The sequence below is a fragment of the Amia ocellicauda genome, chromosome 7 (assembly GCF_036373705.1).
Source record: "Amia ocellicauda isolate fAmiCal2 chromosome 7, fAmiCal2.hap1, whole genome shotgun sequence".
Lineage (NCBI taxonomy): Eukaryota > Metazoa > Chordata > Actinopteri > Amiiformes > Amiidae > Amia > Amia ocellicauda.
The window spans coordinates 44,230,583-44,250,962 of NC_089856.1; the positions used below are offsets into that span (position 1 = coordinate 44,230,583).

A 20,380-nucleotide genomic window follows, 5' to 3' on the forward strand; every position below is an offset into this window, starting at 1 on the left:
CGGGGCTAGGCCGCGCAGTGGCGCCGGGGAGCCGCAGAGGGGCGCTAGTGGGCAGCGGCGAGCAGGCAGCTCAGTGTGACAGAAAGCAGTGTACAAGCACAGGATTCAGGAGTAATTCAGTATTATTATGATCATGCCTGCTATGCTTTTATTCATAATGGACCAATCTTCTATGTTTATAGGCTTGCATATGTGCAGAACTGAAATAAGAACTAAATGCATGTCCTTTCGATTTAATTGTGTTGTCCTTTTTTCTGTTTCTCTACACCTGTACAGCTAATTTGTCATAATATGAGAACTATTTCCCTTGACTTTAATATCTTAGAAAAATAATATTTACAAGTTCATTAAGGAAAAATACATACTGACAAGTCTAGAGCTACAATTCTTGCACCGTCCCTCGGCCATGCTCTCTCCTGCATCCTTCCTGTGTGCAGGATTTAGCTTTCTTGTTCCTGACAGCACCCAGCTTTCTCAAGTCAGGGTTCAGACAGGGAATCAGGCCACCCGATTTAAGACCTCTGTCCTGTCTGAATTGAACTGCAAGCAATTGTGGGACATCCACATTTTGATATCACATTGATATAGTCTACTAATGCCTATATATTAAAGGCGTCAGTAGGATGTACATCAGCATATAAGTGTAACCGTACCCATGAGTAAGTTACACAGTGAAAACAAAACATGCCTGCTAGAACACAATGCCCTCTCTTTGACAGTCCGGCCGTGTGTTTGTTGTGTGTCATTCTCAGATCTCCTGGCTTTCCCTGGAAGTGTGCGATACACAGTCTAAACAGGTCCATTCTCTTTTCTAGATTTCTAGAGAACTGACATGTTTCCCTGAGGACTATTAATGGTGAAAGCAGTAATACGACTCTTCAGCACTGGTTTATTTAATTTATTTTAATGTTCAGCTGCTGCATGAAATAGACCTTGGCCTGGTTTCTACATTATTTTGATACCCGATATATCTTAATCCAATGTTGTGCACACAAAGGACTACATGTCTGCGAGACCTGGCTGAGTTTCTGTCACCAGTCTGTCTCTGTAAACAAACAGGTATCATGAAAGGGCATCTTTCATAATATTCGGTTTTATTTTCCGTGTGTGTGGGCAGGTGTAGCGAATGTGTGGCATCTGCCTTCTCGTGTAAAAGCCTTTATGTGGCAGCTGTGCATTAACCCCTCACAGGTTTCCTTCATGTGCAACTTCCTGTTCATTACTTTGTTTCTTGATGGGGTTATTTACTCTGCAGTCAAAACAGCTACTAGATCTAATGACAAAGTGACTCACGTACAAGAAAAAATATACTGGAAAAGTCCTGTAGAACGCATCTAAAAAAGAATACTAATTTGACTGCCCATAACAGTAATGGACTCCTGGAAGTGCCTTTGGAGGTTCTTTTAGGAATTAAATAGGAAAAATCCTGCCAAAATATTTGTTTTAAACAAGGCCTTTCAGCATACTTGACCTCTCCTATCTGAACTATAAGAAGTATTCCCAGGAATACTTAATGCTGCAGTAAATACTGAGTCTGTCAAACAAAAATAGAAATAGAAACTGTGAGAGACTCAAAACACGTACAATGTAACGTGAAGACAAACAAACAACATATTAAATAAACCTCTTTTGGAGTCACTAATCCATTTACAGTAATAGTTTAGTAAAAAAGAAAAAAAAAAAGTTTGCTTTTGATGATAAAAATGCGGTTTGTTTTTTTAAGCAATTGTCATTAAAATAATCATGCTTGTAATTATATGTGTTCACTATAATCAGGTTCAAATGAAAGGCAGGGCGTGCATTCTGGTCCTTTAAGAGTTAATTACGGGAGCCCATGTGAATACAATAGTCTGTGCTGTTGAAAAGAAAGCCTCCATCAGGTTTGGCTTTAGTGGTTCATTTACTCAGGCTAGGAGGTACAGACTCCCTCCATTTCAAGCAAGTACTGCAATCTTGTTTGATTAAACACTTCTCTTCTTAAAAAGCCAGGTGCTGCACACTGGGGACCTGGCCGAGAGTAAGCACGTTTTTTTTTGCTCTAGCAAAGACAGGCTTTTTTAAAGTTCACACTGTCACGTAAATCTTTGCATTTTATTTTTTAATATAAACCATGTACCTGCCCATCCCAATATTCAAATGCATGTTATTGTAAATATATTGCCGATATACAAACCCACCTTTTGACGCTTCACCTTGAGCATGGACACGACTAGAGGTGACCAGAATGCGATATGGAAAAAGTGACAGTTAACTGAAACGCAGAGATCAAAAAGATCATAAATCGCATCATCAGGCTTCCAGTAAATAATAATAATGAATTTCTCTCTAGAGGAATATTTGCACGCACTGATGGCAAAACTGGTTGCCTCCATCAGAAATATTAGATTGTTATCACTTCTTCTGGGGAATCTTATCTGCTCTTTTCATATAATCAGATTCATTTTGTTGTTAATTGTGTGGAACCACTTCGTCTCAGGCCAAGCTCAGATATTTTCCTTTCATTGAGGGTATAAGAATAAACCTCATCACCATTAGGATTTCAGATTTCCCTCTCCTGGTCCACCATTCTGTAAGTTTACCACTTGGTTGCAATCAATTTTATCACACACAGCTAGTGAGTAAAGTATAGTATCAAGTCAGAATAGTTAACTGAAAGTATCTCCCTTGCAGAATTGTGCAAACATTTCCCATCGTTAACGAAAACAAACATGTTAATACTTTTTGCACAGGCCAGATTTCCCGCCAGGAGTTAGTGAACAGGCGTTTACAAAGCAAAACATGTTCCTACTGTTGAGTGAAAGAGGCTCTAAATCTCCTCTCATCAGCCGTGTCAAGAAGACAACCAGAAACCCTCAACTTCAGATTCTGAATTAGCGTCTCTGAATTAGTTTAAAAAAAAAAAAAAAGTCAGAATCCAATAGAAAAAGTTACTTTATTAAGGCATCAGTGGTACATCTAGTACAGTCAAACGCAATGTGGCTTAACATTCATACAAAGCAATCTTTAAATATAACCAGCTCGAGGAAAAAAAAACCTAAATGACGTTAATATCTCAAGACATACATTTACCTTTATAGATCAAGTCCATGACTGGCTTATCGATACAAGGTTAACTGGTTTCAACATGCTTGTTTACACAACATCGACATCTCTCGATAGAGCACTTTTAGCGATGCCTTGCTGGCACAAGCACCTTATAATGATACTCGGACGATTGGGCCGAGATCCCCCCAGAAACCCCTGTACCGTGCCGGTTACAATAGCGAGTGTGAGTTTCTGTTGAATGAGTCTGAGCCTCTTTTTTGTTCTGAGAGATCTTTATGACACTACCCTACAGCCACCCTTTCTACTGTTATATGAAGTCCCCGTTCTTTGCTTTTATTTAGATTAAAGTGTTATATTTAAAATGCTGGAGATAGAATTATCCCATTGTTTCAATCCCGGTGTCTGCAGGCCTGTAAGCGAAGGGGAAATGGTTCAGCAACAGCTTTCCAATGAAACGATCCTCCCAGGCAGCTGGGGGGAACTCTGATCGCACCACCAAAGGCGTTTTAAGTTGCTACCCACTCTGACACGGTTTGATTTGCTGCCAGATAGACAGGTTGTGTACCTGCCCAGGAGACATCTGGATCATCACTCACCCATTTCACAACACCATTAGACCGGCAACACTTCGAAACTTCACACAACCCCTCTGCAACGTTATCTTTATCTCCTCAGTGGCCCCCCCACCCTCCATTTCAAGTATCATTCTGGTCCAACAGAAACATCACACGGTACACACCAGTAATAATAGAAATAACAATAATAAGTATCACTAAAAATGCGATTCCTTAACCCAATATGAAAGAAAGATCAAAAACAAACAAATATGAAAATCATTTCAACCTTTAAAACTTGTCATTCGCGTCAATACTGACTGACCTCACAGCCACAGTCACAGTCACAATCTCACAAGCCTGCCTTCTGCCACTGGCCCGGGAGTGATACCCTGAGATCGGGGCTACACACACACACACTAACGCACAGACAGAGGAGAGAAATCACTCCAGACATCCGAGGGAATCCACCGTCTCGTTTTGATCCCGTGTGACGCAATAAGAAACCATTTCTGATTGTCTCCTGCCTAATCGTCCATCAGTAAACTACTACTGATATGTGTTTGTCATATTTTAAATTCTTCTCAGTCCTGGTAATGTAAACTTCCCCGTGGCGGATGGGGATACATTTCCTATGAACACGGTGGCTCAACAGCACAGATTTTGCCTTACATCCGATTTTAGAGTGAACTGCCAATTGTTTTTTAACTTGCAAAATCATTCATTTACCGACTTAATGAAACCTTTTTCCTCAGTTTCCAAGAACAGATTGAATTGTTTACTTTTATTTGAACAATCTCTTGATTTCTACACTACTTATGTAAATCAGGTTTGGACTAATAACTAAATCGACAATAATTTGGCCTACAGAATGTTTAGAAGACTTCAACTCAGATGGCATTGACATACATGGAATATACTAAGTTTTGATGGGATGTATCTAGTGAATACAATTTGATTGGCTTTAGTAAACTGGCATTTCATCTTTATGTTGTTAATCGATTAATAACAGCTTTGTCACGACCCTGCGATGTACAAGCCGAGGTTTGACTAAATGTCCCGTTTTACTAAAGTCTGATCCCTGAAGATACCCAGAATGCATCAAAGTCTGACACAAAAAACAATATTGAAAATGTTACTTTTCAAGGCAAAAGCTGACATGCTGCTCAAGTGGTTACCCAGAACTGTAACGCAGCCTTGTTTTCTGTAAAAGTCCCTCTCTCTGGATGTCAGATCTCTTCAAAAGGCATCAGTCCGTGCCGGCGCGGCGAAGGGAAGGGAGCACAGGCTTCACACGCTTCACTCTACATGAACTCAAGCGATAAACGTTTACTGATACAGTAAAATAAAAAGTATTTACATCGAGATATTCTTTAAAACACGAATCTTAAATTAAAACCGAAAGGTGTCGTTATCTACAGAGAGAAAGTGCATGGTTGGGGCTCTTTGTTGTCGGCTACAGTAGGAATAGAAAGACGTGGTGTACAGGTCCCTAGAAACGAGCCGCCTGTCTCGGTATTCACAGCATGGGAATCTGCATCGAAGTCACAGAAACGTACGGACTGACCGGCCGAGTCGAAACCAGTCTCCCGGCTCCTGGGTGTTTGACGCAGAACAGACTTTTTAAACGATGTCTTCTTGGAAGCAAAGACAGAAGTCATAGCGGGAGGTTTTCTTTGTGGGAACAGCTGGAAACCGACTGGCTTCTGTAGCAGGTGGACAGCACTTCTACGATGCACCATTGTGTGAATGGCCTAAAAGCGGCATCCTATTTCTACACAGATTACAAATAAATACAATTAAAAAGAATACAAACCCTAGAAGTCTACGTCAAGTCAATACAATCTCATTAGCTTTTCTTGTAATAATGAAGGAGCGCAGGTCTCTCATGAACGCATTTGTTCTGTGTGTGATGCACTTAAACAAAACCCGAGACCTTCATTTAATGTTTTTAGCCCCTTCCTCTCTCCCGAATGTCTAGCGAACCACTTCGGTGACACAGTGTAGTTTGCCAAGCTGTAGGTGGATAATAAACGTTGTTTCCACTAGCAAGACCCATCTCTCCCTGCAGCTTCTAGAGAGAGAAGGGGATACAGAAGTCCTTATTACAAAATTATGCTTGTTATCGAGGCAAAACTTTTGATCACCAACAGCCAAAAACACAACATGTTACTTACAAATTATAATACAAAATAATAGCAAATAAAAACAGAAAGAAGGAACTGGTTAGTGTTAAATAAAAGCAGGTAAGCCACAAAAAACTTTCATTTTAAAAATAAAATAAAAATAAGTATAATAAAACCAGCACTTTAGATTATAGGGCATAGAAACACTAACAATAACACACAAGGATATTTACTCTCTCAAACTTTTACTTAGTGTCTGTTGTGTATTTCAGTTTTTAAATACTAAAAGTTTCAAGGAACTTATGTTGTCTTTTTCACTTGCATAAAATCTTAACTTAATTTGTCCTGTAGTTCTGGATAATGTAGCATATGTCCTATAATCTAAATTGGTACCAAGACAAAACGTTGCTACAAGCGGCTCAGCTTATCTCGAGTCTAGGGTATGTGTCTGAGGCCCCCGGGCGTAGCAGTCTGGCGGAGACGGAGCCGGGGGCCGGTCACGAGTGGTAGAACTTCTCGTTGTAGCGGTGGATCGTCACGCAGCCGTGGTAGGAGATGGGTCGGGGCATGGCTGCCATCCCGGTGATGATGCCCGTGGCCGGGTCGTAGCACAAGATGGTGTCGGACGCCTCTCCCGTCTCCCCTCGGCCGCCCAGGATGTAGATCTTGCCGTTGCACACAGACATTCCGCAGCTCTCCTGCACAGAGACAGCCATTTCAATGAGAGGCTGAGGACGATAGACCTCTTGCATGAGAATAGGTTCTGCTTGACCCCAGTACATCATCCATTCACAGTGTATATAGCCTACCGTGTCATTAGTTCTGGAACTTTACAGGCAATTAAAAGTGCAGTTTAAGTTCAGTTTTATGAACGTATGCATATCATGATTTCACAGGAAGTGTCTGGGCTGGACCAATGCTTCAGATGACTGCTCAACACATTCCCTCAGACACTCACAACACGTAATTCGACACACACCCCAGCCTCCTGCGCCCCCTACCTGTTTGCTGAACGTGTGCACCACGTGCATCCAGTAGTCTTCGGCTGGGTCGTAGCAGAAGATGGATTTGGTCAGCCCCCCAGACACGTAGATGAGGTTGTTGAGGGACACGGCGGTAATGCAGCGCTTGGCGATGGGGATGTTGGCTCTCAGCAGCCAGGTGTTGGACTCAGGATCATAGCACTGGACCTGGCGTTAGAACAAGAATGGATGTGTTCATATACAGAGAGAACTGAATGAACTGAAGTGAGGCAATACTAAGACAACTGTAGATCTGTTACATCATTAGCATTCACAGCAATCCTATATAGATGTAAAAATAGAAGTGCATATCTTCTATAAAATGTAGATAACTTGATGGATAGACAGACATACATTCAGCAATATAAATAAATAGCAGTATTGTATCATTTAACAAACAATTACAAGTATGTAATAACAACTTCACACTAAAAAAAGTTTTATTCTTTCTTGTGAACTGAAATTCTGAAAAATTCTGCACAGAGAAATGCTGCCTCCTGGGAACTACTTGAAGAGTTCGCCAGCTGCCTGGATATGTGAACTTTCCAACTTCCTGGTTGTCAGAGCCAAAAGCAACAGTGCATCCTGCTGTGCTGTGGGAGGATCTCCAGACGGTGACGCAACTCTGCCGCTTGCCGTTGACTTCAGCTCTGGCTGCAGAGCCCGTTTCCACTCAATCCACCGCTCTGCTGAGAGCGTGCACCCAGCCATAATAAGCCAATGAATTGGGAAACCCTACTCTTGTAATGCGGTCTACAACCTGCTTATTGCTTTTAAGTATGTGGGGGTGTTATCGGATTCAGCATTTAACCCTGGTTGAGTTCAGCACTGCTGTGTGAGGGACCAAAGGGTGCGAGATCAACAAGAGAGCTCTGTGAGCAGACAAGTGACTAAAACCCTGTATGTGTCACAGAGTAATTAAGGAGACCTTTGGAAATAGAACTTTATTATAGTAATTTCTCATTCCAGGACATTATTTTACATAAACAGATATCTTGAACTTTGGTCTTCTTCTGCACAGTTGGATTACAACTTGTTACATGAGAAGTACACGTCATAATGTCCCTGGCATGGTTTCTATGTGTAACCCTCAAGTTGAGCAGCAGAAAGACAGTGGTTTGAATCAGGGTTCAAATGCCCATAAGTCTATCTGTTGAAGCATGCGTGTTAAACATGCTTAACATCTATTCAAACTACCTGTATTGCATGCTTCTCCATTGTCATGCAAGGAAAAGAGAAAAAGACCAGCTGTTGATTTAGTCACAAGGTGTCGTATTACTGTTATCACTGCTTACTATAAAAGGTACACACTTTACAATAGTGTTGAGAAGGACTGGAATAGCTGGTGATTGCATAACACTCGCGTGACAATGGGATCTTCAAATTCTTGTAAGTATATTGCAAGCTAATAAAAAAAAAAAAAGATTCACCAATGAATCATAGTTCCTTGCAGTAATTTTAGGATCATTAACGCATTAAAACCAGGGATAAGTGTGCTACAGCCAAAGTCTCACCTGCTGGCCCATCCCAAGACTTAATAACCCAAAGACCCTCGAATGACCTCACACCTGCTCCAATCCACAAGACGGGAACGGTTAGAATTTTGAAAACCTGTTATTTATTAAGTTAAGGAAGGCGTTTGTTATTCCTCTGGAACATTCCCTCATCAAATGGTTACTTTTTGTTTTGAGTAAAAATAATCAACTGTAAAATAGCGCTATCCCCACATATGTGTCCTGGCTTGACCCAAGACAGTGATCATTGTACTTCGAATGTGCTGCCTAACAGCGCCAGGGAGGGAGGGTCCGAAAACGTACTGATGTCGCTCTGGTCGGCACCACCTTTGTTTGGATTTTTTTCATTCATCTGCATCCAGTCAAGCCAACCCCTGTGACCCATATTCTTCCCTAGTTACCATCTGTCCCATATTGAACAAAAGGAAAGGACTGGCTCTTGTGCTTATTGGCAGAGATATTTTCCCTCGTAATGCAGGGGGGGATAGATACAAAGGGACCAATTTGCCTTCTCTGGTACTGTTATTCTATCCTTTTCTTCTTTGTGAATCACAGAATATGTTCTCTTCAGATTTCATTTTGGAATCTCCATAATTTAAAACATGTGGCACCAAAAACAAACTTGTCTTGCTGTGAACCACTCCTTAGTAGCTGCTGGCCACTCAACCTAGTCTCGATCCACACCAAAAAAAACATGTTCCCACAAGAACACGCTAAAGAAATGTAACAGGATTTATTTATATATTACTTCTCAGAACATTTTCAAAGTGATATGTAATAAATAACTTAAAGTAAATGAAGTGAAAACTCACCTTGTCAGAGCACGTGTTGTCATCCGGCCCTCCCCCGATCACGAAGAGCTTGTTGACGCAGCTGGACACAGCCGGAGAGCTGACCGCCTCCTTCATGGGCGCCACCTCGGTCCAGCGGTTGGAGAACGAGTCGTAGCACTCCACACTGCTCAGGCGACTCTGTCCGTCATAACCCCCGACAGCATAGACCTGCAGTCACAGCACAACACGCAGACGTCAACCGACAACAGTACTAATAAGTGAAAGAAAACACGGATACCAGATCTACGCCTGAGAGAACCTGGACTAATACTTGTAGTTCATTTTGATCAGGCTGTTCTTAGCACTCCTACGTCAGTTTGAAACTCATGCATGGTAATAGTGATACCCTGTTCATCTATATAATCCACTACACAATGGAAACAATCATCCAGTTTAAGATAAAACAGAGTCTTCTGACAAATAAGCAATGTTTTATGTTTTTACGGATGTTGATACACTGTGATCTTTCTATAAAATAGACTAAAGGCTGGACCAAATCCAAATTTCAACCTACCTGTGAATCATAAATTAAAATTGTATCCTATTGTGTTTATATACAAAACATAAGTAATGGCTTCTGACTAAATTAAACCACTATAGGATAGAGGTTTTAAATGTATGAATGAATAGTCTGGATTTGGTGTAGGCCTACATTAGCCTGTTGGATCAGTACTTGAGTGACAACCCCAAGCACCCCAGGATTTCAGTCTTATAATGTGTAGGATGGTTCTGTAACAACCCTCTTTATTCTTCAAATAAACTGTAACACATTATCTTACTCATACCTCATTAAACATAATCTAACGCAATGGCACTCAGAAAGATTAGAGCCTGCCTATTAAGTGGGATGGATTTATTTCAAATGATGTACCATATTGCATTTCTCAATTATTAAAAACAATGCTATATCTTAAACTAACACTGGAAGAGATGTGTCACTGTTTACACACCCCTTTTAATATCGAATATGTTTTCCTTTCTTGTGGATTGATCATATGTCACCACTGATGTTGGCTTAAAACAATACGATACACCCTTGTCAGAGTAACAGGTAGAGCAACCTACCCATAAAACCTGAAGTGAAACCACACAACACAATAAGGTCTTCACTGTATGAACTAGTAGTTACTACCAACTAACACAATGCATAATGCAGTGAATAGGCCGACTGCATTAAACGCTCCCTGTCTCTCAAGCCTCGCTTTGCTCCATTGGCACTTCAGGTGTCTTTACTGCCTTTTTTATATTCACATTGTAACCATGTACCATGTATGTACTGTAACAAACTATGACAATAACTAGGTCATCAATAAATAAACAAAATACTTGTGTAATTACAGAAGATGTAATTGGTTTTGAATCATGAAAAAAAACTGGGCGTTTAGACCAAAAACAAACACGCAAACAAAACCCGTCGATGGTTCTGTTAAACATTAGCAGAGTTGAGATATTACTCCCAGAACAGCCACTGCTTAAATAACCAACTGTTCAGCGCATTGGTATGACTCCCCGAGAGCCCATCCCATAATTACAATCTGTGGCCGTCGTCCAAGTTACAGGAAATGTCACACTGTTAAAGCAGAGCGAGCTGCAGATTACGAGCCGAGCACGTAAACAACAATATCCTACATTCATGGCTAAGAGACCAGTACTGGGGAGGGAAACTGACCTCAAGTTCAGTTTTCATTTGTATGTTATTAGCAGAACAAGTCCGCCACAGTGCACTGTGCATTTTGCTTACTGCTCACTCCCCCAAACAACAAAAACCTCAGCCATTTCCTGTCAGGCTTTTTTTGTAAAAGGAAGCAAATTCCTTGAGTCTTCGGACTGTTTTTATTTTCCTCCACTCAGGGCTTCTCTCACACATCCGAGTATTGTAAAACGTCCATTAAACTCATCTGCCTTGGACTGTGAAACTGAAAATAAGTTCAATATGAGGAAGATCTATATTTAGGAGATTACATAAATCAGGGCCTAATGTCTAGGATCATACTGGAGACATGGTAGTTGAGCCCAGAGGGGAGGAAGTACAAATAAAGACAGAGACAGAGACACCCAACAGAGATGTGCAGAAGGTGCATAGAGTTTATTTTAGCAGAGAAACGCTCGACTAAGGGAAAGATGACCTGGCCTAGAGGAAATTAACATGTCAGAGTGTGGTGTGATTTATACAACAGTAGTGAAATAGATACATATATAAGAACACAGAGTCTTATTTTTCATCCCTGAACTGGCAGAAAACCCGGTGCTGCAACTTCTCTTATCAATCAATAATCTCTGCTGGCCTAAATGGAAATAACCATTTTTTTTAGAAAATGAGTTAGCTGGAAGCCCTGAATGTTGTTCTGCTTTACTATGTAGTTAGTGTAGTTAGTTTCTGTTCACGATCACTAGAATAGCAGGTCCAACCTGAGTTCTATCTTCTCAAAATGACACCGTAGAGCTCTCATCTAATTACTGTTTACCTCAATGAACATGTATACCAACATGTTTATTCTGTAGAGTAAAACAACTTGAAACATATGAGTTGCAACACAAAGCATACGAGTGAAAAGGACGAGGGTGCTACGACACACTCATGTTTCAACAGGAACGTTACTTGAACAAAGGAAGACAGTAAAGGATCAAATGAACAGTTAACAGCGGTGTAGCCGATGTAGGAACCTGAATTCTGAATGTTATATCTTTTTATAAGCCCTTGGATGTTTGAAGAATAATATATACTGCATGGGGTGCTTTATTCCATCAACACAAGCAGCTTTTTGTATCTAACAAACCAATAAAAGAGACGAGGCTTTAGTCTTGTACAAACATTACTCCAGGCCTTTAGCTCTTTTTATACTAGACACAGAACGGGCAGGATGGGTTGAAAAACACCCCAGAAGAGATGAGAAGAACCAGCTGGCATCCCCCCAGGGCCCAGGACAGGCGGTTCTTTACCTTGCCCAGCAGGACAGCCATCTTATGACGCCATCGGCCCTTGTTTAAAGAAGCCACTCTGATCCAGAGGTTGAGCTGAGAGTTGTACATCCACACGTCACGGCTGTTTATCCGTCCACCTACAGAAACACAGCAACAAAGGCAATATTGAGCCATTAGGTACCATTTTGTTTTAGAGATCAACTTCCTGATTGAAGTTTTAAGGAAGAAGAAAGATGTACAATTAGTTCCATTAGTAGCAAACCAAACAGCTTCCCCAATTCTTAGCAAACCGTAAATTGAAACTCATTCCATAGAAGCATCTTTTTACTAGTATGTTCTTTCCTTTTTTCGCATTTTAGACTTTAAAAGGTCTTATGAACTCTTCTTGAAGTACGAGATTTACAATCACTTCTTCTGTGTGTGTGTATGCATGATACATGTATAATTATATATTTAAATTTGAACATCAGTAGCTCAGTTCTGGATTATTTCTATGCAAAAAACTTAGGTAGGCCAAACTGACAAAGCTTGATTTGTAATTTAGCCAGGTTTGCACCACTACACTTTTGAAAAGTGTCTTGTGATATTTTAATGACCATGGTTGTTAGTTATAAAGTTGTGCTTTAACCACGATACAGAACATAGCTCTCCAATATAAAGTATGCAACTAAGAAAGTGTAAAACGTACGGTATGCATCCAACTGTACATAGACCACAACTGTTGGAGCAGAGCCCTGATTTTCACCTGCTACACTGCCTACAGTCTCAACCGACTTAAAACACAGATCAAACCATTGTGCTTTGAAGCCAAGGGGAAGAAAACGCTCCCTTTACAAAGAGGAGCAGGAACCTATGCAAATGTTTCAACTGCTATGCAAAAATGCCAAGGCACGAAGAGAAACTGCTTCTCTCCTCCCTGCTGACTCGGCACATTGAGAGACACGCTGGCTCTCACTGGCGGCAGTGAAGACTCAGATCAAGGCCACTCCTGGTAAATCATGACACCAACTGAATGTTGGCAAGAAATCACCGGCTAACAACGAGCGTCACAGTCCAGAGCACCTTCAGGCATCATCCTGTTCCTCTTTCCAAAGGAGGTTAAAAAACAAAACAAAACTGGCAGTTAAACCTCAGGGAAATTGTATGAGGAAATACAGTTTTGTTTTTGTTTTTTAAAAGGAAGAAGAAGAGAAAAGGTGAAGTGCTCACAAGGTCAGGTCGACTGGGGCAAGGGTTTATCGAGTCCTAAAAATCAGGATTTCTTACTGGGCTCAAGTTTATATTGTACATTTCTATCTAAGGTTGTTGTCTAAGGGGAGGTGAGGTGTATAATTTGTTCAAGGGTCCCCTGAGGGAGCAGGGCAATGTGTGGCCATTGTGATGGGAAACACATAGCCTTCAATGTCTTGTGGTGACACTGCGCTTTTCATTGTCAGATACACAGGGCAGGTGGAGGAGTCACGCTATGCCGGGTCTGAGCTGCTTCCCAGCTGCCTGTAATTAATGCTCTAGGCCCACAACTGAACTTATCAGTGCAAAGGAGATCTTACAGCACCGCTTAGAAGAGTACAGCAGGGCGCAGCTACACATGCTCTTTGTCACGGGTTAAATATAGGAAGGATAATGCAACAAAGCCTCCAAAAACAAACAACAATTGTGACACGCTGACGCAAGATCGCTTCAGAAGTCACCTGCCAGGTTATTTACAAGAGTTTCTTCAAGCAATGTGTTCAATGAAGGAAATCGGTCCTCAGGGGCCTAGTGGTATTCAGATATTTCTTCCAAATTATCTATAAATTACAGAATTAGCACAACGGGCACTCAGCTAATCAAAACAATAAATTGGTCAAACATTTTCCATTCCATAACATTTTCTCTATAAGATGAAAATGACGCAAAAACTCGTCGCAAGACCGGCAGCTGTTTCGCTGACACAAAAGAGTGATGCTGTTTTGATGTAAACAGTTCAATAGTTACTCAAGTTGAAACACCTATAGCAAACACATGAGTTAATCTCCAATTCACTGTGATCAAAGACACTCATAGAAGCTCAAACAGGTACAATAATACAGGTTGAAAGAAAAGTATAGAGTTAATACACACACACACACACACACACACAACACTAGACTCAAGAGATTACATCTAAAAAACCTGATAGACCTGCAGTTTCAGTGGCAGAAAATCACAGAGAAAAACAAGCGTTTTTAAAGATGCGGGGGCTTGGAGAGGTGAAGCAGAGGGCAGAATGGGCTTATGATGCAACTTAAACACTCCTAAAACACTGTCTGGAGTCATTAGGCCAGATTTCTCTTCTCTACCATTATACACATTCAAGAGAAATGAAGGAAGCATTACAGAGTTGTTTTTGGCATTCCTGAGTCCGGCATAGTGGACACACATCCTGATAACTGTGAGCAGGAGTGGCGCTCTGCAGACAATGTGACAGGCAGCACATCCAACCCACCAAGTGAGATTCTCTTCCTGGTTTTGATGCCTAGGGTATATCAGGATGGACAAATTAAACATAGCTTTACACTGAACTCTGAAATCCCACTTTGGGCTAGTAGGAATTCGTGAGAAGAGAAATTAACACACACTGTTCCCCCACCACACACCAAGTAGTGCTTCCCAACATTTACACAAGGAGATGAAAGGGAATATTACACCATCATGTATTGGGACTGAGATTAACACAGCTTAAACGCCTCACGCAGCCAAATAACAGCTCACCCGAGACCAGGATGTCGTTCCTCAAGGCACACACGGCGTACTCAGACTTGGTGAACTCGGGCAGCTTGGCCAGAGACTTCCACTCCCCTGTCACGGGGTCATAGCACTCGGTGTAGGGCAGGTTGAAGCCGCCCACTCGCTCGCAGCCGCCCACCACCACGATGACCTCGGAGAAGCCCGTGGACCTGGGGAGCAGAAGGGGCATATTAACAACTGAAGCAGCCAATGTAGTTAGGATAATAGAGTTTAACAGCTAACAATATTAAGGAACAAATACAATTATTTGAATAAAAACGTCTAGAAATGATACATTCTCAATGAGGTACGTAAACATTTGACATCTGTTTATCGTGAGGCATGGGGAACACTGGAGAAGACTGATCCAACGAGTTTTACACACACACACAGCTGTGCATCTTTATTTCACAGAGAATTGTTTCATAGAGAGCCTTATTTGGTGCCAGTAACCGTCTCCAAAACTTGTTCTATAAAAGTAAACCATGTTAGTATCCACTTGTTTTCAGTTGCAGACTTTTTTCACCAGAGACTGACTTCCTGCTTCTTTTGTTTTCAGATTAATAGGTTTCATTTCACCATTTATTTATATTGCACACAGAGAGCTTTTAACTTCTTCTCAATTTGGCCGTTGCTCTTTAGTTCTTCTCTGCAGCCGATCAGATTGGGGTTTTTTTATGTTGTCGTTACAAAAGCCAACCGCCTAAAGAGATTAAGGAAGGGAGAGCAGGGACATGCTCTGGAGAATTCGAACTCTCCTGCAAGCCTCTAGCTGGCAGGAAGTTGGGGCCCTGGGGGCGCTGACAGAGAAAGTACCATTCCTTTTTCTGCCTGGAAACTGACACTGCTTAGCAAGCGTCAGCAGGCTGCTACCTGACACCCAGCTGGACTCCGTTAACTCCTGCCCTCCCAGCCAGGAGCACAGTCAAGACTTCCCATGTGGAAGAACAATCAGCCTGTATACTCCTCTCACTTTACACCACTCCTACACCTAGCTAGGAGGAATACAACAATACAGTTAGGCAAACATATATAATAAACTAATGAAAATCAAAGTGGAGCTGCCCTAGAATAAAGCATGTCTATCGCTGAATTCAATAAGCAAGTGAATCATGCTTTCAACACTTTGTGCTACAACTCTGAAGGCATTGGAGATCCTTTCATTCATTCATTTTGTTATTGCTAAAACACACTGCAAATTGAACAGGCAGAGGAGTTCCCTAAACACATGAATTGTGTTAGTCCTATGACACCTTGTCAAAAGTGTTGCTTCAGAGACGAGAAGGCCCGTGCCCAATCGCTTTGCATCCACAACTTTATTGTTTTACTAGACATACATCCCTTCAAACAACCCATTTGCTGACTGTAGTGAAGAAGGATAGGGTAGCAAAGTCCTAAAGCCAACAGACAGTTAATTAATTACAACATTTACACAGGTACCCTACAACATAGGTGCAAGTGAGGCAATAAAAGAGAAACAACTATATATAGCCTACATGCATGAAGTCCTTCATTCTTGTAAGGTAAATACAGCTAAATATTTTAAGATAAGAGCTATACCACTTCAACACAAACACAATGCACCCCCCTTACCTGCGAGGTCGTGTCCGGGGTGACATCATCTCGTTGCCCAGCACGTGGTACCTCCTGGCCTCGTGCAGCAGCTGATAGCATTCAGGAGCGTTCTGGATGAGCTGGTCCCCCTCCACCGTCTGCACAAAGTAGTTGGGGTGCAGCAGGGGCATGCGCACGTGGTGCAGCAGGTCCTTGAGCATAGGCCGGCGGTAGTCCACGTCGTGATAGACCCAGCGCATGACGGCCTCAAAGACCATCTCCTCTTTGCTGATGACGAGCTCCTCGCTGGCGATGTACTCCTCCAGCTCCTCGCGGCGCAGGTCCAGGAACTCCTCGTGCTGCGCCACATCGGTGAAGTTCTGCAGGGCGTAGCTGCGGCACCGGCTGGCCAGCTGCTTCAGAGAGTGCGTGTCGGCGAAGCGCTGGATGCCCAGGCAGTTGCAGGGGTCCAGCTGGTCCTCCAGGAACTTGGCGCAGGCGTCACGCAGGGCACCAATCTGGAAGAGGCTGGAGGTCTCAAAGAGGAACTGCACGTTCTCCGTGGTGATCTTGGCCTTGCCCGTGTAGACGTACTGCAGGAAATTGTCCATGGCTTCGGCCAGGATGCCGTTGATCTCCACCAGCATCTCGCGACTCTCCCGGTGATCGTTGCAGAACATGGCCCGGAAGTAGCTACTGCAAGCGGAGAGGACGGCCCGGTGGCAGGGGAACTCGCGGCCCTCCACACAGATGATGACGTCGGTGAAGAGACGGCTATCTCGGAACTCATTCAGGACCTGCAGGATGCTTTCTGCATGCGAGGAACCCGAGGAGAAGTCAAAGATGTCATGGTTACCCAGTCCCTTGGGGTCCACCTCGAAGACCTTGCGCTTCACAGCTGGGGAATCGCGTACCCCATGGTCCTCTCTGTTCAGCCTTCGGCCTAAAATCAACACCATGGCTGCATCCACCTTCAACACTCAAGGAGGTAATGATTATAGTCCTGTAAAAATAAAAAATAAAACATCTGTAGCGATGTACTCTGATGCTCAGTTCACCCTCAGAAGCACAAACTCATCTATCAGTAATGTAGCTACATAGAGATTCAGAAAGTTATTTTTGGTTTTCTCTTTCTCTCTCTTAAGAGCCAGACAAAATAGGCAGAGATTTGCCGATTCAAAATGTGCAGAGAAAGCCTTGCCCTCCTGAATTCAAATGGAACCATTTGGTGATCCTGAGTCAATACATTTTGAACGTAATGTATTGTATGTAAAAGTGTTAAAATGTACTGTTCATAAGCCTACATTTTTAAACATTGAAATCTGAAGAAAACATTAAATTATAAATAACAATTTAGGCTCATGTCAATAGTTAATGTTATATTGACAAGGTTTAAAAAAATCAACATGAATCAGTTTCTGTGCTTGCCCTCAACAATAGTAATGCACTCCAATCACATACTTTAAAATAGGCTGAGGCAAGGCTTATGCTGTCACTTCAGATTGAAAACAACAGCTTCAGGGCAAACAGTTAAAACATATGAAGTAACTATAAACACTGTTCTTGGGCTCAAGTCTTCCAGTTCAAAACAAAACCCGATTTAGCAAGTTGGTTCGAAAAGTACTAGACGTATTGAGCAATCCTCGTTTCTTTCCGAGTAAGAGCAGCTGCCAACATATATTCCCTTGCAGACAATGGGTTAACAAGTCAAATTCAAATATTATGCAACCATAGATCCTTTTATATCCCTTCCTGTCAGCAAAAAGCAGCAGACCTCACTGCAGGAGGAGTATTTAACCTACTTCCTGTTAAAACTACAGTTCACCTTTGTTGTCCAGCACAAAGGGACTAACGAATTGCCGAAACACACATGGACACTTCTGCCATTCTCCCTTTTTCTTTGTTGTTGAAAAGCAAAGCATAAAACAGGCTTTACGGAGGCCATTTAGAACCAAAACAAGTTTTTCAGCGGGACAGATATAAGCTTTGTTTATACACAATTTAAACAATACCAGAACACATTCTCATGGACAGACAGTCAAATGCCAAAGTTTATATTTAAATCACAACGTAAATGGACCATGCAGGAGGGGTCAAGTAGTATCTGGCCCCCAGGAGGCTACAACAAGGTGACGACTGCCTTGTCACCTGAGAAAGACATGCAGAGGTAATCCACAAATGACAGACTTGCACAAAAACATGATCTGCTCGCATACTTTTATTCTCGGTACTGGAAGACTGCCACAAAATGTCTAAGACATGTTGTGAAATTCAGAACAAAGCAAGCCTTTCAACTCATTAGATTACAGATCACTACCTACATACATCAAGCAATACATCAGGCAAATGCTTCCCCTTAGTGGAGAGGGACGCGCAATGCTAGCTCTGAGGTTAAAGCAATCACCTGGATGGGTTGCAAAACACCAACAGGTAGTAATTTAACACAACATGGTGCTAATTGAAGGTGCGGGTGAGTCACGCACCTGAGCACTGTTTACACTCGTCCTCCCCAGTGCTAGAGCCAATCTTCCTGCAGAAAAGATATGCTGCTTGCATTGAGGCTAAAACCTTTAATGACGCAATAGGTGAGCTTTCTTGCAAGGAAGAATAATGAGGAAATAATTCCAAAGAAAAGTGGTGTCAAAACTGTAAAGCTATCTCCTTAATACAAATAAATACAAGAAAATATTGGTGGAAATATTAATGTGGCTGCTAATCTGAAGAGAAAATGATGTGGTTGTTAGAATATAACACAAATACCAAGTTCATGAGCATCCAGATGCTGTTCCACAGAAAATGACCTCACTGGAATCAGAGATATAGAGTCATATGACTTCATTATTTTTAATTATGCAAGTCTCTGGTCAAGATAAACCGTCCCCATACATGTATAGACACATCACAGACCGATCCATATATGCTGATGATTCAAATGTGTAAAAGGTTTCAGATGCTTTGTGTTCATCAGAAAATATCCCGAACTGCGCCCTCCCGTGACTGCACAGCATCGCCTCGACCCCGGCCTGACATCCACCGTCTTAACCCGATCCGAGGGCCCTTTTTAAACCGTGCACATACATAACCTGATTATATCAAACACGGGTCTAAGTTTAACAGATGCCGATGAACGCGTTTGCTGCAATGTCCACGCATGCGCCGCTGTACAGTGTAGCAGTTTCAAGCAGGCTGCAACAATGTATCTAAACCATCGTCTTCAAAACGGATCAACAACAGGCTCCCCAGGGTACGGATCACATGTCAGGTCAAAAATATTTCGCAATGCTGACGGTTTGCAGTGTTGTTATCACCTCATATTGGCAATTTCCAGATATAATACACATGTACACCTACGCCACACAATACAACAAACCAACACTGACGACAAAACACAGAATTCAAACTTGCAACCCACTGTGTGAAGAAACATCCGTTTTTTATTACGTAGGACTAAAAATACCCGTATTTACACAGCTAAACGATTTATTACATCATGACAGTGCATTAGAAGTTATATATATATACACAATAAAGGAATGATAGTTGATTATTACAGGTATACTTTTATATCGTATAATAATACACCGTCCTTACCTTGGTAAAAGTGATGTCACTTCAAAATAAACACAAATAGGAAAAAAAACAAAAAAAACTTATTTTCGAAGAATATCTAATTTTATTTTAATTGTATATTTGCTTGCTGTGTTTTTCTTTGTCTCTGATTGCTTTCAGACATACATGGTTTCCCACCTGGACCTTCACATTCTGCTTCCCCCAACAAAGGACTTTATAAAAACGTTAGCGCCGCACAATAATAATATGTCAGCACAGGCTCTGGACACGCAAACAGCGCTCCTCCAATCAGCTGAGAGGCGGGGCCCGGTGGGAAGTGTAGTCCTGTCCGCCCGCACGCCCGGCAGCCGCCGCAGTCCCACCGCCGGCGAGAACTACAACTCCCAGCAACCACCGCGCTGCACATGGCCGGCTTTTGTTTGCAAACAAAGTGCAGGTACGCGGCTCGCATTGCGTCCTGCGCACGCCGTGTTCCGGTGAAGCAACGCTTTG

General features: G+C 42.1%; 1 protein-coding gene across 3 annotated transcripts; it reads right to left on the minus strand.

Moving 5' to 3' along the window:
* Window positions 1-2,913: 2,913 nt before the first annotated feature.
* klhl24a (kelch-like family member 24a) lies at window positions 2,914-20,131 on the minus strand. Of its 3 annotated transcripts, none has more exons than XM_066709828.1 (7): window positions 19,910-20,131; window positions 16,358-17,321; window positions 14,750-14,934; window positions 12,035-12,153; window positions 9,074-9,262; window positions 6,727-6,915; window positions 2,914-6,453 (listed from the first exon to the last, which is right to left on the minus strand). In XM_066709828.1, exons 2-7 carry the CDS (start codon window positions 17,275-17,277, stop codon window positions 6,223-6,225), a joined length of 1,833 nt encoding a protein of 610 aa, XP_066565925.1. In that variant the 5' UTR covers window positions 17,278-17,321; window positions 19,910-20,131; the 3' UTR covers window positions 2,914-6,222. The 3 variants fall into 3 exon arrangements, with proteins under 3 accessions (XP_066565925.1, XP_066565927.1, XP_066565926.1); XM_066709830.1 differs by having other exon boundaries at window positions 2,914-6,423; window positions 19,910-20,129; XM_066709829.1 differs by lacking the exon at window positions 19,910-20,131 and adding an exon at window positions 19,079-19,460.
* Between the last annotated feature and the right edge of the window lie 249 nt (window positions 20,132-20,380).

Excerpts from the sequence above, each read along its gene's own strand:
- klhl24a (XM_066709828.1), bottom strand. The coding sequence starts at position 17,277 with ATGGTGTTGATTTTAGGCCGAAGGCTGAACAGAGAGGACCATGGGGTA. Across the intron at positions 12,154-14,749 it reads GAACGACATCCTGGTCTCGG|GTGGACGGATAAACAGCCGT; the intron begins GTGAGCTGTTAT and ends GTGTTTCTGTAG. Across the intron at positions 6,916-9,073 it reads ACAACACGTGCTCTGACAAG|GTCCAGTGCTATGATCCTGA; the intron begins GTGAGTTTTCAC and ends TTCTAACGCCAG.